The 17,027-nt window shown below is 43.2% G+C and overlaps 1 protein-coding gene across 1 annotated transcript in view; it reads right to left on the bottom strand.

Annotated features, from left to right (window-relative positions):
• The window catches only part of DNAH8 (dynein axonemal heavy chain 8), a 369,956-nt gene that overhangs the window by 254,600 nt on the left and 98,329 nt on the right, over positions 1 to 17,027 (bottom strand). Inside the window, exons 21-26 of the mRNA XM_045294778.1 lie at positions 14,793 to 14,986; positions 13,325 to 13,451; positions 11,696 to 11,931; positions 10,458 to 10,562; positions 4,139 to 4,252; positions 18 to 80 (exon numbers count right to left, since the gene is read on the bottom strand). Of these exons, the coding sequence (XP_045150713.1) occupies positions 18 to 80; positions 4,139 to 4,252; positions 10,458 to 10,562; positions 11,696 to 11,931; positions 13,325 to 13,451; positions 14,793 to 14,986 (839 nt within the window). The remainder of the gene's footprint in view (positions 1 to 17; positions 81 to 4,138; positions 4,253 to 10,457; positions 10,563 to 11,695; positions 11,932 to 13,324; positions 13,452 to 14,792; positions 14,987 to 17,027) is intronic.

Here is a 17,027-nt window from a genome sequence, read left to right on the forward strand (position 1 = left end):
AAAGTTGTTTGTCTTACCTGAAAGATCTGTAGTCTGTTGCTAGCTTCTTGGGGTGGTATACCTGGAACCATGGGTCCTTCCTGCAATGAACAATAGAGCCTACATTTTATTTCTTATTCCTAGATCTTTGGCACATTGTTATGCTTCTCTAATATCTCCTTCTAAATAAATTAAATACATTTTAAAATATTTTAAATGGGCTGATTTTGCTCTGGTAATATGAAGCTTTCGTTCACTTTTTTTTTTTTTGCAACAGCTTTATGGAGATATAATTCTTGTGCTTGGCAATTCACATATTTAAAGTTCACGGCTCAGTGGTCTTTTAGAATTTTAGAATGTTCGCAGAGTTGAACAGTGGAAATAATTCATTGTAGAACACTTTCATCACTCCCACGTGCATCCCGGGACAAAGGGCCTTGACAGAGCTAATAGAAAAGGAGACAAAATTGCATCTTGTGTGACGTGTGTGCCACACGAGCTCTGTTTCATTTCATTTGCGAATACAAATGATGATGTAGTGCTTGCACATTAAAAGATTGACACGGAGCTCTGAGAACAGCTTTCTTCCATTAATTGTTCTACTCAATGTGGGACTAGAGATCCACGTTTGTTGACTACTCAGTGGAAGCTGGAGGCGGATTGTAGTGGGCATGAGCAAGAAGCACCTCAACATGACGAAAGCATGCCTAACATCCAAGGTCTGTTCCCAATAGGAAATTAAGGGGTGCTTTATTAACAGAGTCTTTACTAGCATGACTATTACAGCTGTGCTACAGAGCTGGACTGACCCCATGGTTGCAACCATAGGCTCCACTCAGAACCGTGAGGCTGGAGCAGGACCAAGGAGAGCTTCTTTCTGTCGCACACAGGGTCACACTACACCAGGAACCGACTGGACAACACCTAACAGCAACAATCACCTAATACACCAGAGAAGCCCTAGTGGTGGAGTGGGTTACATTTGGGGCTGCTAATCACAAGGTCAGCAGTTCAAAACTACCAGCAGCTCTGCAGGAAAAAAGATGAGGCTTTCTACTCCCGTCCAGAGTTACAGCCTTGGGGAGAAATGGAGAGCAAATAACAATGAGTTCAGGATTGAAAACAAGGTTCTAAAACTGATGGTGGTGAGGAGTGTACAACTCTCCTTGTGTGATTGAACTATTGACTTGTATGACACATGACTTATATGCCAATGAAACTGTTGGAAATAATAATAATGGGGGGGGGGAGTAAGAGAGAAAACTCACAACCTTAAAAACCCTCCGAGTCCTTACTCATCAGATCAGAACATCGATCTGAGTGGCTATCAAGGGAGGAAAAGATCAAAGGAGACAGATTTGGATTCTTTTGTGACATGTGAGATGGTTTCAAACCAAAAAAGGTTAATTTAATTACAAAAAAAAAAACAGAAAAGAAAATTGAAGAGGATTACGAGTATCTTAGGGAAATTTTACTATTGGTAGTTCATTTAAATAAAAAAATGTGTACCACTGTGGAATAAAAAAAGAGTTTGTCTGAGAGACCCACAATGGCAGTTCTACCATAGGGTCACTAGGAGTCAGAATCAACTGCTTGGCGATGAGTTTGGTGTTTGGTTTTAGAAATAATAGATAAGACTTCCAGAATAGTAGAAAGATAGGACAATCAAATATTGATTAGCCCAACTTAAAGAGATGCACAAAGTATACTTTTAAAGTGCTATGTAAGAAGCACCAAGGTCAACAATTACAAGAATCTACGTATAGCCTCCTCCCTGGGGGATGGACAGCAGAGAAGAGGGCAAGGAGAGACATTGAACAGTGTAACATATGACAAAATAATAATGATTTATGAATTATGAAGGGTTCATGAAGGAGGGGGGAGTAGAGAGGGAGGGGGAAAATAAGCAGCCGATAATTAAGGGCTCAAGTAGAATGCAAATGTTTTGAGAATGATGATAGCAACAAATGTACATATGTGTTTGACACAATGAATGGATGTATGGATTGCGATAAGTATTGTACGAGCCCCCAATAAAATGATTTTAAAAAAAAGAAACACCAAGGTCATAAATCATCCTGTAGATCCACTATCAATTCAGACGCATAGCCACACTATATGACAGAGTAGAACTGCCCCTTTGGATTTCTGAGGAGCAGGTATGGCCCCAGCTCATAACCCACTCTGCTACCAGGGCTCCTTAACCTCCAGGAGGTAGAGCGTTGTCAGTCAGGGCAAAGGATGAATGATCTATGGGACTGACCAATCGTGGCAGCTATACTTTATGTTCAGTGACCCTTGGGGTTCCCTAAATGCTGTGAAAATGCAACATCAGTCCCATGGCACCCCCGTACCAGCTGTCCATGAGTGTCAGAGTAGAGCTGTGAGCCACGAGTTTTCAGTGGCTAATTTTTCAGAAGTAGGGCACCCAACCTCTCATCCAAGGGGCCTCTGGAAATCTCCAACTTTAAGGTTAGCCGTCAAGAAGACTAACTACTTACATCATCACCCAGAGACTCCAGCATCTTGGTACTAGGGCAAGGAAGAAACTGACTTCAAATAGCTGTGTTACATTTTGAGTATGATAATTCTGGTCCTCACACAATCTCCAAAGGTGTTACTCCTTTTAATAGTCCATTCTTTTTCTCTATAAAGCAGGCTTAAAGGAAGAGCTATCTCTTTTTTTGTTTTAACAGTTTTAATGGCTTATAATCCACATGCCATATAGATCAATAGTTTGGGCAGATTACAGACGAGCTGTGCACTCATCACCTCAATCAATTTCAGAGCATCTTCTTTTCTATACTCGATTCATTGTCGCTAGCTCCCCATTTCCCACCAATACCCCCTGCCACCACCTCAAGAAATGATGTGTTCCTGTTTGAGTTACCTACCCTGGATCACATTCAAAGAAAAACATTATAAATAAATAAATATGACAAAACAAAACATATGCACACACCCCAACGGCACAAACAAAACAAGCAAACACATAGAAAAACCTCACTTGAAAAGATAACAGAAATTTTTAAATAGAACAAATTTAATATTGGTCAAAGGGGAGAACAAATGAAGAGTTTTAAAATTGTAACCTAATTACATCTACATTAGTCCCCTTTCCGATGTGCTCTGTCTGGTAGCAAGGCTGTTCACATCTCCCAACTGTGGTCAGAGGAGCTTAACAGGAGGTTTATTCCAAGTGGGGACCAAGGGGGGCGGGGTCGGCAAATAGACTTGGGGCTTTCACAGACAATCATAGCCTCCTGCAGTATGAGTGCTCAGAAGTTACCCTCTGATACCATTCCCTTCTCTGGTCTTAGATTTTATTGTTTGTCATCCTTGGATCCCACGGCCAGTGAGCTTCTTCTCTGTGGACTTAGCTGCCACCTCACTTAGATGGCTGCTTGTTTTAAGACAAGGCTGTAAGACCCCAGATGCTATTCCTTCTGATAGTTGGATAGCATCTAATTTCTTCATCACCCTCTGCTATGGCACCCACATCTTCAGTGATTTCTTCATAAGAGTAAATATCAGGTCAAGTCACATCATAAGAAAACTGTTCTTAGTTTAGGGCTACAATTAAATGTGAGCTCAAAATCTCTTTATGTAGCTATAGGTTACATATGTCCCTGATCCACTTTAGAGACCTCATTATCCTTTTATTGGAAAACATTATAAATCATCCCCATGGGGGGATGAGTTACCTTTCCTATCTAAATAAATAGATATGACAAGACAAAGCACAATAAAAACAACAATAACAAAATAAAACATTGAAAATCCTTACTTGAAAAGATAACAGAAAATTAAAAAATAGAACCAATTTAAAATTGGTCACAAGGAATAACAAATGATAAATTCTATGAATAGTACCCTTAATTTGAGCTGTCCCTTTTTTTGATAGCTGCAAGTATGTAAATAGTCTCTGGCAAACACAAATCACAATGCATCTTAGGTTTATCACTTTCCTTTCATATAGACATATAACAAAATATCTTTCTTTTTTTTTTTTTTTGCCAGTCCATGATGTGTGAATTTTCTTTTCCTTTTTTTTTCAAATCATTTTATTGGGGGCTTGTACAACTCTATCACAATCCATCCATCCATCCATTGTGTAATAGGATCTCTTAATACATGCCTACACATGGTTAAAAATTACCTTATCATAAGACTCTGCAAAGTTCAGTACATCCTCCTGAAACACTTCCACGGATTCGAGTAAATTACTTTTAAACTTTGGCTGCACTTGAACTAGTTCATCTTGCACAGAAACCTAGAATAAAAAAAGCATACTCAACATTAGGACAAAAGCAATCTATTTAAGATGAGACATAGCTCACAGGGGTCCTATATGTACAAAGTTAGCTCTGTAATAGTGTTTGTTGTTTGCAATAAAGATAAACCCAGCGCACCAACAGGAAACTCAAATCATTCTGTGCATGAATCAAGAAGTAAAGTGATCTTCCCTGGGACTGTAATTTGGGAAAAAACTTTTCCAATTGGCCCTCGTCGGGCATCATTGTGACTGCTCTGGGCTGGACAGCATTCTGCATGTGCTTGCAGTATGTGTAGTCTTCCTCGCCAACACAATTGTTCACAGCCATCAATTCTTTTTTTCTTCTTCTCCGGGACTCATCGTCTAGCTTCTACATGCCCACGAATCCATTAAAAAGACCATGGGTTGGGATAGGCACACGTTAGTCTTAAAAGTGATATCTTTTTAGCACGTGAAAGAGGTCTTTTGCAGCAGTTTTGCCCAGCGCATACAATGCTTGATTTCCTAACTGCTGTTTCCCTGGGCCTTCATTGTGGAGCTCTTTACCCGCAAGAGCCAGGAGTGGAGCACAACCTCTGGACCCGAGACCCCTGTGCAGTGGTCCTCCTGGTACAGACGACAGCGGTTACATCAGAGGATCAGCAGCAGAACCATGAAACCCGAGCATGGAACACAGTGATGGATTTCCCAACCCACAGAGCAAGTTAAGACGAATGCGTTCGTGCAGGGGCTAGTTTGCAGAGTGGAGTGCCTCTGGGCACTTAATTGGGGAAGACGGACTTGCAGACCCACAGAAGTGCAGCTTGGGTGCCTCTGAGTTGAGACTCACTAGAGTGGAGGAGTGCCTTTGGGCTGACCCACAGAACTTGTGCTGAATGCCTTCAGATTACGGTTTCCAGGGGCATTTCTGAGCAGACCTGAAACTTTGTAACACGTCCTGGTAAACAACAACCATGAGCAAATCTCACTGACAGTACAACTTGTTCACTTCTCTTGCAAACCCTTTAATCATGCATTTTGTCTATGTTTCTGTGTAGTCACTGCAATGCATATCAGCACCTATAGAACATTAGTTAAGTCAGTACACCATCCAAGCTAAGGGGTTCATTTTCCAGAACTATATCAAACAATGTTCTAATGCTATCCATAAGATTTGTGATGGGTTCCCCACCCCCACCTCCCACCCCACCAAGTGAAATAACAGGTGCTTCTTCCAAGTCTGTCTTAATCTGGAAGCTCCATTGAAGCCATGGGTGACCTTTGTTGGTCTTTGAAATACCAGTGACATTCCTTCCGAACAAGCAGCAAGCCAACATGAAAACCCACACAGTATGGCAAACTGTTGTCTACTAGTATAGTTCTTATTTTAAAAAGTAGAAAATGACAAGTGTTGAACAAGAAGTGGAGAAATTGAAAGCCTCATGCTTTGCAAAAGAAACCGTTTGGGAGTTCCTCAAAATAGTTAAACCGTTATTTAAACATATCTAGCATTGACGTCCAAGGTATTGAATACCCCATGAAGAACTGAAAACGGGGACTCAAGCAAGCAAACAATCTTTCCAATAATCACGGCAGCATTACTCACAATACCCCAAAGGTGGAAGCAATGGAAATGTCCATCCACAGATGAATGGATAAACAAAATGTGATATACACGAGGGGAAGTCAAAATATATTACTATTAGAAACCAAAAGAGATCTACACAAGTGGAAGAATATTCTGTGTCCATGGATACAAAGACGTAATACTTGTGAAAATGGCAATACTGCCTAAAGCAATCTACAAATACGAGGCAATTCTGATTCAAATCCCAACTTCATTCTTTTGAGAAATGGAAAAACTAAATACCAATTAATATGGAGAGGTAAGAGGCCTGGGATAGGCCAAATTTTTTTTTAATTTAAAAAATACTTCTCCAAAAGAAAAACAAAGTAGGAGGCAAGGCCTATTGTACTACCTAATCTGAAAACCTGCTTACTACCCAGCCACAGTAGCCAAAACAGCCAGGTCCTGGTACACTGACAGATACATAGACCAATAGAACAGGATAGAAAACCCAGAAATGAAAGCATCCCTTTACAGCCAACTGATTTTTGACAAAGGACCAAAAAGTATTAAATGGGAAAGGGACACCCTCTTTAACAAATAGAGGTGGAAAACTTGGCTCTCCATATGCAGAAGGGTGAAATATGGCCCGTATCTTACCCCAGGCACAAAAACCAAGTCAAAAAGGATCAGAGACCTAAATGTAAACCAGCATGCTATAAGGATCATCAATAAAAATATGGGACCAACTTAAGGTCCCTATTGCCGGGCAGACACAGACTACCAACACACTACAGGAAGCATGCACAGTGGGAGACAAAATAAATGACTGGGGCTGATTAAAAATAAAACTCTTATGCCCATCAAAAGACTTCATCAAGAGTAAAACGAGAGCCCACGGGTTGGAGGGAAAGTTTTTAGCAATGGCACAATAGACACAGGAATAGTTACTAAAATAGTTACTAAAATAGTTACTTCTACAACACTTCAATAAAGAAAAAACACAAATAAGGTAGTCAAAGGACATGAATAGATACTTCACAAGAGACAGCACTCTAATGGCTGACTAACACATAAGGAAATGTCCGCAATCACTAGCCATCTGGGAGGCACAAATCAAAACAATGATGAGATATCACCTTATACCCACAGTGATAGCCCAATTCAAAAAAACAGAGAACCACAAATACTGGAGAGGCTGTGGACAGATTGGAATGCTTCTACACTGCTTATGGGCTTGTCCACATGTACAGTCATTGTGGAAAGTGATATGGCAAACCTAGAACAACTGGGAACAGAAATGATCCGGCAGTACCTCTCTGCTGGGCATATAGGCCAAAGAAGTGTGAGACGGAACACACACAGATGTATGCTCTCCTGGTTGTATGGTCACTGCAGCACAGTTCACAATAGCAAGAGGCTGGAAATCGCCCGAATGCCCATCAGTAGAACAGATAAAGAAATGATAGGACATACACACAACTAGGTACAACTAGGGTACATACTATGCATCCCTAAAAAACAGTGATGAAACCACAATGCACTTCATGACATAGATGGGCGTGGAAACCATTGTGGTGAATGAAGTTTGTCCATCCCCAAAAGGCAAGTAAGAGTCCACTACTATAAGGACAAACACCAAGACGCAGGTAGGCTTCTGCTCTCAGGTGATGTAATCTAATCCTGTCTCCCAAGCAATAATGTAGACAGCCTGCCTAGTGCCCATGAATCATATATCACTCCTTTTATATGTACATCTTAAAAACTACTTCGACAGAGGAGCCATCATCTCAGCTGGGGTCAGTTTCTCAGGATGGCCAGAAAAGGGAGGACCACTCGGTTGCACTTACAGGTCATTGTGCTAAGGTCACCCAGATCAACAGAGGGATAAGCAAGCCTTACTGGAGCCCAAGGTCAGGACAGGGGCACAGGAGCATGGATGTCTCAGGGAGGGAGGCTACATTTATGATGGGAACAACCTTCCATTGGGAAACATGCTTGACAACACTTTTATAGAAACCAAAGAGAAAATACATCTGATACCACGTTCCTAATTGGACACTTTTGACCTAGCTTCTATCCACCCCTTGGTGACCCTGGTGATGTGTTACAGATTACGAGGACTTTAGAGTCTGTCTTTTCAAGACACACAACATCCTTCACGGGCCAAATCAGAAGTCAAAGATGTGGTAACCCCACTAAACTCACTGGGCTTTGCCTCAAACTCCCCTACAGTAGATTTAAGGCACCGACATATGCCTTTGGACTTGTGTGAAAAGAGGCAGGACTGCAAGATCCCAAGGTGATGGAACTGGTGGCTGTTGGACTTGGATTTGGATGGCTTGTTTTGAGGGTGTCCAAAGAATGGTGGCCTGGGGCTACTATGTATTCACTATGTGGATGCCCTCCTGGCTTGCTTATGACATGCATTAGTCTGGTACGCATGGTTCTGCCTTTGTGAATGGGTGTGATTGAAAATGTTGCCCTCTCACCAACCCCCACTGTTTGTGTAAATAGTGTCCAGCCACTTCAGCGTTTCATCGGTACGAAGCAACAAGGCATGTCTCGTGGTCTAAAAAGCAGGCCTACGCATGGATAACTTCCTTCCCTGAACAGTGTTTTAAATTCTGTACCACTGGCTAAATTAATGACACTTTGAGTAGAATTGTCCCAGGGGGGTGATTTATAATGAATTATAATGTTCTCTGTCATAAAATGATAATGCTGCCTCTGAAGTGAACTAGAGACACATATAAACCACAGATACATTAATGGATTTAGGGCTCACTTAATGCTAGCCCTAATGAGGAATAATTTGTTCTTGTGACATGGCCCTACTTGAAGAAGAATAGCATTTGGGGTCTTAAAGGTTTGTCTTAAAACAAGCAGCTATCTAAGTGAGGCGTCCACTAAGTTCTTCCACATGGAAGAAGCACACCAGCCTATGCAATCCAAGGATTGTATATAGTAAGGTCCGAAGGAAGGAACAGTCTCAGAGTTTAAATTATGAATACCCAGTTTGCAGAGGGTTTGGGAGGAGAGTGGAAGTTCAAAATCCATTTGCAGGCTCCCCACATGGATTAAGAAGCACACCAGCCTATGCAATCCAAGGATTGTATATAGTAAGGGCCGAAGGAAGGAACAGTCTCAGAGTTTAAATTATGAATACCCAGTTTGCAGAGGGTTTGGGAGGAGAGTGGAAGTCCAAAATCCATTTGCAGGCTCTCCACATGGATTAAGCCTCCCGCGAATCCCCTCTGACCATAGTCAAGGGGTCGGAATAGCCTTGCTTTCAGACAGAGAGCATTGTAAACTGGATTATGGCAGATAGAATTAGGTTAAAATGCAACACCTTATTATTTGAGCTCCCTTTTGACCCATTTTAAAGTTGTTTCATTTTTTAATAATTTCTGCTTGCTTTTCACCTGAGGTTTTTCTCTGCTTTGGGTTTGTTGTTGTTGGGTTTGTTTGCTTGTGTTTTGTATGGTTATCTGAATATGAAATCTAGAATAGGTGAATCAATAGAGTGAATAACTGGATTAATAATTATCTAGGGGGCATGGCGGGGGAGATTAAGGGGAAGTGGGGAGCTAACAGCAAGTTCAAGAAAGAAGAACATGTTTTGAAATTGATTGTGGTGATAATTGCACAACTCTTCTTAATAGGATTAAATTTTTAAATTGTATCTGTGAGAGATATGCCAATATAACTGGTTTATTTAAGTACTGCTATAAAATCATAGAAAACTTTATTGAACAAAAATATCAAAATGCCAAACTTTTCTCTCTTGATATATCCTCCTTCTAGGTATATACCAGTGGTTCTCAACCTTCCCAATGCTGTGCCCCTTGAATACAGTTCCTCATGTTGTGGTCACCCCCCTCCACCATAACATTATTTCTGTTGCTACTTCATAACTATAAGTTTGCTACTGCTATGAATTGAGAACCACCGCTGTAGAGAGAACCGCTGGTCTATACAATCGTGAAAGTGGTCTTTCTTTCCATCTCTCAAACTTCTGTACTTTTGTATTTACACCGTGGTAAGATGGCAGCTTTGGTATCCTCAGGGGACTAAACTTATGTTCTTAGAATTTGGGGAACAAAAAGAACTCTAAAGGGGAAAGATTAGGGCAGTCTGGTGAGTAGGGGAAGGTACCCCAACAAAATTATTGTAGGACACCCTTTGCTGCCCTCAAGGAAGGAGCAGGTGCATGGTTGTAATAGGAAGAAGAAAAAAATCCTTAGTATGACTTCCTCAGCTTTTCCTCCATTCCCAATCAATTTTCAAATTTCTTATTCTTTTTCATACTAAGCCCCCATGGCCAGCCTGCATCCTGCAAGAAGATCTATCAGGACGAATCCCTTGGAGTCTAAAAAAAAAACAAAAACAGTCACCTTGGCCTTCTGAGCTGACCGCTCTGCCTTGAATTGAAGCAGCTGTGCAGGTACCCCTAGCAGCCCACCGTCCTGATGTCATCCTCTCCTTGAAGGTGCTCGGAGGACACTGAGCCATGTCTGTTCCTAAGACAACTTACCTCCTGTCATCCACTGATTTCAGAGACACGTGGCAACATGTTTTGTTGGGAATAAACACATGCATGTATGGGTTTTTGACCTACGCTCGTAACAACTAAATAATTAAAGTGTTACTTACAGCTTTGCTCTGTAATTTGTTGAAAGAATATCGCAAAGTATCAACCGCTTCTGATTCTTCTTTGGTTACTTCTACTTCAAATCTGTTTAAAATAGCATAGGCTTCCTGTGAAGTCGAAACGGAGTTGAAAAGCGTCAGAAGGGACAGTGGTTGCCCAATGTGTTCTCTTAGAGGCAGAGCACGCGTTCGGAAACGTGGTTCCCCGGGTCAGAAACAGACTCCCGCCAACCCCAGCTATGGACTCTGGGGCCGGGGTATGTAAATCCCAGCTGGCTCTGATGGCACAGACCACAGGGAGAAATGATGCTACACTAGCAAATTTTCTACAGAACCATTTTTTCGTTCTTTCTTCCTTGACCTTATGCCATCACTGTGCAAAATATTTTCCTCCTACTCTAGTATAATATGGATTGGCTATATAAGTAAATGATGATGTGATAAATACTACAAGGAAAATACATTTAAATCATGAAAGCAAATAGCTTTCCTGGGAGAATTTATGCTGAAGAAGTAAGCTTCTGCATTCTCTCTCTCTCTCCCCCTACATATGTGTGTGTGTGTGTGTGTGTATGTGTGTATAATAGCAATTTATTAATTTTTGAGGTGGTCATCATCCAAAAGTACCAAATATTGGAATGGACAGAAATAGCGAAGGCGTGAGGACCATTTCACTATCAAGCAGTGTCTACTCTACATGGACTGAAGAAAGCACGAAACAGCCATGAGCATGGAGTACCAAGAGCGGCAGTGGAAATGAGCCTTTCTAGAAGTTATAGGCACTAAAGAGATGCATAGCCTATAGAGAATTCAAAGGTACTAAAATCAATTAAGAGTCTGACTAATTTTTATTATCATCATAAACTAGAAATTCTGAACAATGTTGATGACAAAATACTTGCGGTAGACAGAACAATGAACAACGCTCCCCAAAAGATATCCACAACCTGGTCTCCAGAACCTATGAATAGGTTGTCTATGTGGCCGAAGGAACTCTAGAAATATGATGAAGTTAAGGGTCTTGAGATGGGGAGATTATCCTGAATTAATTGGGTGGGCCCAATCTAATCACAAAATTCCATATAAATGAAAGTTAATGGAATTTTTCCCACAAGCTTTTTGAAGCCCGCTCCTGTAAGGGAAGAAAGAAAACTGGAAATTCATAGAAGACGTGGTGAAGGGGTGGGTGGGGGCAGCGGGCGGGTGGGAGGCAGGGAGGAGCGGAAGCAATCCTGTCTTACTTCAATTGGCCCCAAAGTCATGTCCATTTGGATTTCATTATCACGGATACAAGACAAGGCTTCCATGGCAAATCTGACATCATCTAAATCACGGATAGGCCTAGATAACTTCTTTAAGTATTCGTTGATAAATGCTATCATGTCCGACATCTTCTTTTTGTACTCTTCATTCAAATAGCGACAAAGCAGCATCTTCCAGGCCTTAGCCTCAATCGATAAGGCCAATTTCATTGGCGCTGGTGAAGACAAGAAAACATTAAAATCGGATACGATTCTTGCAGGCAGTCCCGGGGTTGCGCACGAGCTCAGTTCCCAAGTGTATCTATCTGTAAGGTGAATTTGAAGGTTGGGTCAAGAAGGGCAGAGGGCTCTGATTTTGCCTTCCTTTAGTGCAAGAAAGGCCTGGAAGCTTTTTCAATGATTTGGAAGCTTCCCGTCCAGCCAGTGAAGGTCAAGGTGCAGAAGAATTTGTTGCCAGTAGGGGCTTGGTTCAGTCATCCCAGAGGGAAGGGAAACACACATAACCTTAAAGGGCAAGTACAAGCGTTGTCTATCCAGTCAGACGTTCGCAGTGGCCTAGTGTGTGCTGAAGCTATTTCGCGGGTCTCTGAGTGTCTAGAACTGCACTGTCCAATTTCATAATGTGGCTCTTGATCACTTGAAACGTGGTTAGTGCTGTAAGGGTAAAATGTGCACTTGATGTTTAAGGCTTCCCAACCCGATGGACTATGTTAAAGCTATACATGAGAAGGACGCCTTATGGCAAGGACCTTCTGAATTCCATTCTCGCACTGGCCATCCCATCCGGGGTCTTTACTCATTCCTCCACTTTCCTCCAGCTTATCTCCCACTCACTCAAAAACACCCTGCCATGGAGTGGAAGTCGACGCACCACACCCCTATAGGACAGGGTGCAATTGGCCCTGTGGGTTTCCTTACAGGAGGAGAAAGCCCCATCTTTCTCCCATAGAGTGGCTGGTGGCTTGATCAAGATAGAATCACTGTGCCAACAGGGCTCCTAGCTCCTCAAATAGCAGAGCGAAATCTTTTGCTTGTCTGCTCTGAACCCATCCCTAAGCCTCGCTGATGATCCAGCCAATTCTGATCTTCTGGGGAACTGTGAGTGTTTGTGAAGAAACGAGTTCCCCAAGGGAACTCCCTTCTATCTGTCTCTGTTGTTATTGTTGCTGGTTGCTGTTGGCTCATAGCAACCCCGTGTGACAGCAGAGAACTGCTCCCTGGGGTTGTGTAGGCTGTAATGTTGACTGCTGACTGTCCATGTCTTGTTATCGTATTGTTAGGGCTGATCGGCACATCTTTCTCCTATGAAGAGGCTGCTCTGTGGTAATGAACTGTCATCCTTTTGGTTAGCGGCCAAGTGCCCTTTGCCTGTGGGCTCCTTTGCCTGCAGGCAGCCCACTGCCATCCCGTCTGTTCCAGCACAGGGCGATCTGATGGAGGGTTCCTGAGACTGTCCATCTGTACAAGAGCAGACACCCTCCTCTTTCTCGGTGGGGCATTTCTACTGTCCTACAGGGCCTCCGTGAGTCAGACCCAACTCCCCAGCAACAGGTTTGGTTTGCGTTTACCAACACGCAGGTGCGTAGGGCCGTCAATACGTTTACATACCTGTATGCAGCTCCAGCGCACCCACAACAATGATGGGCTTCAACTCGTCGATCTCCTGTTCAAAAGTGGCATAGTGCAGGATTTCTGATCTGATTTCAGTCAGAGAGGGGTTGTTTGCCAAAAATTCCTAGAGTAAGGAAACAGTTCATCCATTTTTTTTTTACAGTATAAATGTTACATTTGGACAGCAAACCCTAGGAAAGCCAGAATCTGGGCAGGTAGAAACGTGTCGGGGAAGGAAACTCAAACAGTCCCCACTACAGGGAGCCATAGGAAAGCGGTTAGACTGCACCCTGTCACATGCAGAGAACCAGCAAGACCAGCGAAACAAGGCCATCCCAGGGAGTTTGGGCTCTCACTGGGTTCACAGTAACCATTAAATTTTTTCATTTCATTTTTATATATGTTGTGTTCTTGTGTGAGCCCTGAGGGCAGAGGGTCAGTAAAGAATGGACCATCTGGTGATATTGGGAAAGCAGCCTATTTGAGGGGGTTTAGTAGCCTATTAAGATCATTACTCAAAGCATTAAAATTTATAGCCAAAAAGGTAGCTGGTCAACAGAAGTTTGACCCATCCTTGCACTGCTGGCTTCTGGGAAGTATCTGGCACGCAAGTAGCACCCAGTTGTGTAAGCCAATTTAATTAAATCCCCTTCTTATCAACTGTCTTGAAGTGTCAGTGTGGGGATTACACGTGATAATGGCACAGCTGCTTGGCAAGTACAGAGTCTCTTTTCAGCAGTACCTGCCATCATCACTGGTATTTGCTTGGTACCCCTGAAACGTTGGGTAGAAACACGTAAAACCCTTCAAAGTACAGCACAGACTCTTATTAACCCTACCCACTAACACTGAAAAGAGCTGTGGTGGTGCAGTGGGTTAAGCAAAGTAATGCTAACCACAAGGTCAGAGGTTCAAACCCCACTAGTGGCTCCACAGGAGCAAGATGGGGTTGTTTGCGCCCATAAAGATTTACAGTTTCAACAAGCCACAGAGGTATTTCTCTCCAGATCACTCACTGCCATCAATTGATATTGCCTCATTTGGACCCTATAGGACAGGGTAAAACTGCTCCTGTGAGTCTCCAAGGCTGTACCTGTTAAGGAGAGTAGAGAGCCCTGTCTTTCTCCCAAGGAGTGGCTGGTGGTTTCGAACTGCTGAGCTTTAGGCTCACTGCCCAATGAATAGCCACTCTGCCAGCAGGGCTCCAGTCCTTCTCCCTACAGTGAGAATCAATTCAGCAACAGTGGTGGTGGGTTACTGCCAGTGACTTGCTTCTCACTCATTGTGACCCTGTAAGACAGAGTAGAACTGCTGCTTCGGGTTTCTGATACTGCACATCTTTCTAGAAGCAGACAGCCGCATCTTTCTCCCTCGGGACAGCTGGTGGATTTGAACCCCCAGCCTTGCAGTTAGCCGTCCAACACAGTGCTACAAGCCTCCTTAGCCTTTTCTATCTGAAAAATACCTTCACTTTCACGTCTCGATCCTCTGTCCAAAGAGTCTTGTACTTCTGAAAGTCCTGCAGGGCTTCGAGCGCCGCCTTCCGCAGGGAGTTCACGGAGGAGGAGAGGAGGAGCACCAGCTTAGAGATGTCCTTGTGCTCCGCCACTCCCGGGTAGAAGTTCTTCAGTTTCCTCGCGGGGATTTCTTCATACGATTCTGAAAATGGGTGTGTTTGCATTACAAATAACGTCTACATTCCACATGAGCATCAATTTTAATATTTATAGGGGGTTTTTTTTACCCCCCAAACTGTATTTTCTTAAACACTCTCCCTTCCAAGTAACTAGGGCTGTTTTCTTGCCTTTTTCCTCACTCTTATATTGAACTATAGTATCAGATTTGAGGTGTAGGTTTGTTTATTTTGGGTTTTTTTTAATGTAGAAAAATCAGAAAGACAATAATTAAAAGACCAAATCAAACAAACAAACAAAGTGAGGATGGAAAAAGTTCTTCAAAGACAGGTTATTAGTTGCTGATGAGTTGACCTTGACTCACAGCGACCCCGTGTGTGTCAGAGCAGAACTGTGCTCTGTAGGGGTTTCGATGGTTGATTTTTAAAATGTAGATCACCAGGCCTTTCTTGGGAGGCACCTCTGTGTGGATTTGCACCCCCAACTTTCAGTTAGCACTGTGTGTCAACCATTTGCATCACCAGGGACTCCAGAGAAAGGTTAAGTAGTTGACATTTCTATTCCGCATAATAGCATAGTACTTGTATTAGTATGGGTACTTTAGAGAAACAAATCCACAGAAACTCATGTATAAGTGAGAGTTTTATATAAAGGTTAAGTGCGCATCAAGAAAACATCCCAACCCAGTGCTGCCCAAGCCCACAAGTCCAACATTAACCCATATGTCCAACACCAATCCACAAAGTCCTCCTCCATCTCACAAAACAGACACAACGATGCCGATTGCAGGAGGAAAGCCGAGTCAGTGAGCGTGTAAACATCTCAGCACTGGCAGGGGTCTCCACACGGCTGCTCCAGCACCCAGGGCTGCATCAGGGTAGATCCATGTGGCTTCTCCTCAGGGATGTCTTGAAGGAAGTCGGCCTTGCAAGCTGAAGCAGGGAACTGCCAAGGCAGCTGCACCCTAGTGCAACCATCACAAAGCAAGAGAGCTGAGAACTCATAAGGCGAGGCTCACCGAGCCATTTATCCCTCCGCCCTTCAATTAACCCCACCGGTGTTTATCAGCCAGGTTGGCACAATAAGCTGACTCAGTACTTGAGAGAAAAGCACCAAGCAGATTCCTCAAATGGCTTTGTTGTTGTTAGTTGCCACTGAGTCAACTCCAACTCATGGTGAGCCCTTGCGTGCAGAATAGAACTGCTCTCTGGGGTCTTCAAGGGTGTAACACCTCAGAAACAGGTGGCCAGGCCTGCTTCTCAGAGGCACCTCTGGATGAATTCGAACCACTTCTTTTCAGCTAGCAGTCAAGTGCTTCACCAGTTACGCCACTCGGGGATTCCCGGCGACCTTGGGCCAGCTCTTTCATCTTTATGGATAATACTGTGGGGATTGAAGGAGATAATCTATGTTCATCCTCAGCTCAACTTCCAGGCGATAAAGATCATGCAATAACTCCACTAAAACCTGGGCAAGCTGGAACCTCGAGAAGGCAGACATCTGTTGTGGTTAGAATGAAGCCATTGAGTCTGCTCCAAATTAGAAACCAGGTTCGAGAAGAAAATCTCAAATCTGTTCCAATGAAATGAGTGACAGGAGAGTGGAAAGAATGCACCCTGTCAACGGTGGAAAACTTTCGATGGCCTGAGAAACTTAGCAGTCCCAGTGAGTTCCGGCTCTCACAGGTTTCACTCTGTTCAGCACTATTATACCGAAACACATCACTCCCATGAGCAAAGATTCCAGCATTCACCATCACGCAGAAACCTCACAGGTACTTTTGTTGAGCCAGTGTCGTGCAGTGGTTAAGTGCTCAGCAGCCAAGTGAAAGGTCAGCTTTGGGGAACTACCGGAGGCCCCATGGGAGAAAGAAGTGGCAGTCTGCTTCCATTAAGAATAAAAGCTTGAAGATAAACAGCCATCTTGCTCAGCAGCAACGAAGCCCACATGGAAGAGCACACCAGCCTGTGTGACCACAAGGTGTCGAAGGGATCAGGTATGAGGCATCAAAGAACAAAAAATCATATCATTGCGAATGAGGGTGAGTGCAGAGTGCAGACCCAAAC

This window comes from Echinops telfairi, unplaced genomic scaffold (assembly GCF_000313985.2).
Source record: "Echinops telfairi isolate 266 unplaced genomic scaffold, ASM31398v2 ScPeMD7_3533;HRSCAF=4204_1, whole genome shotgun sequence".
Lineage (NCBI taxonomy): Eukaryota > Metazoa > Chordata > Mammalia > Afrosoricida > Tenrecidae > Echinops > Echinops telfairi.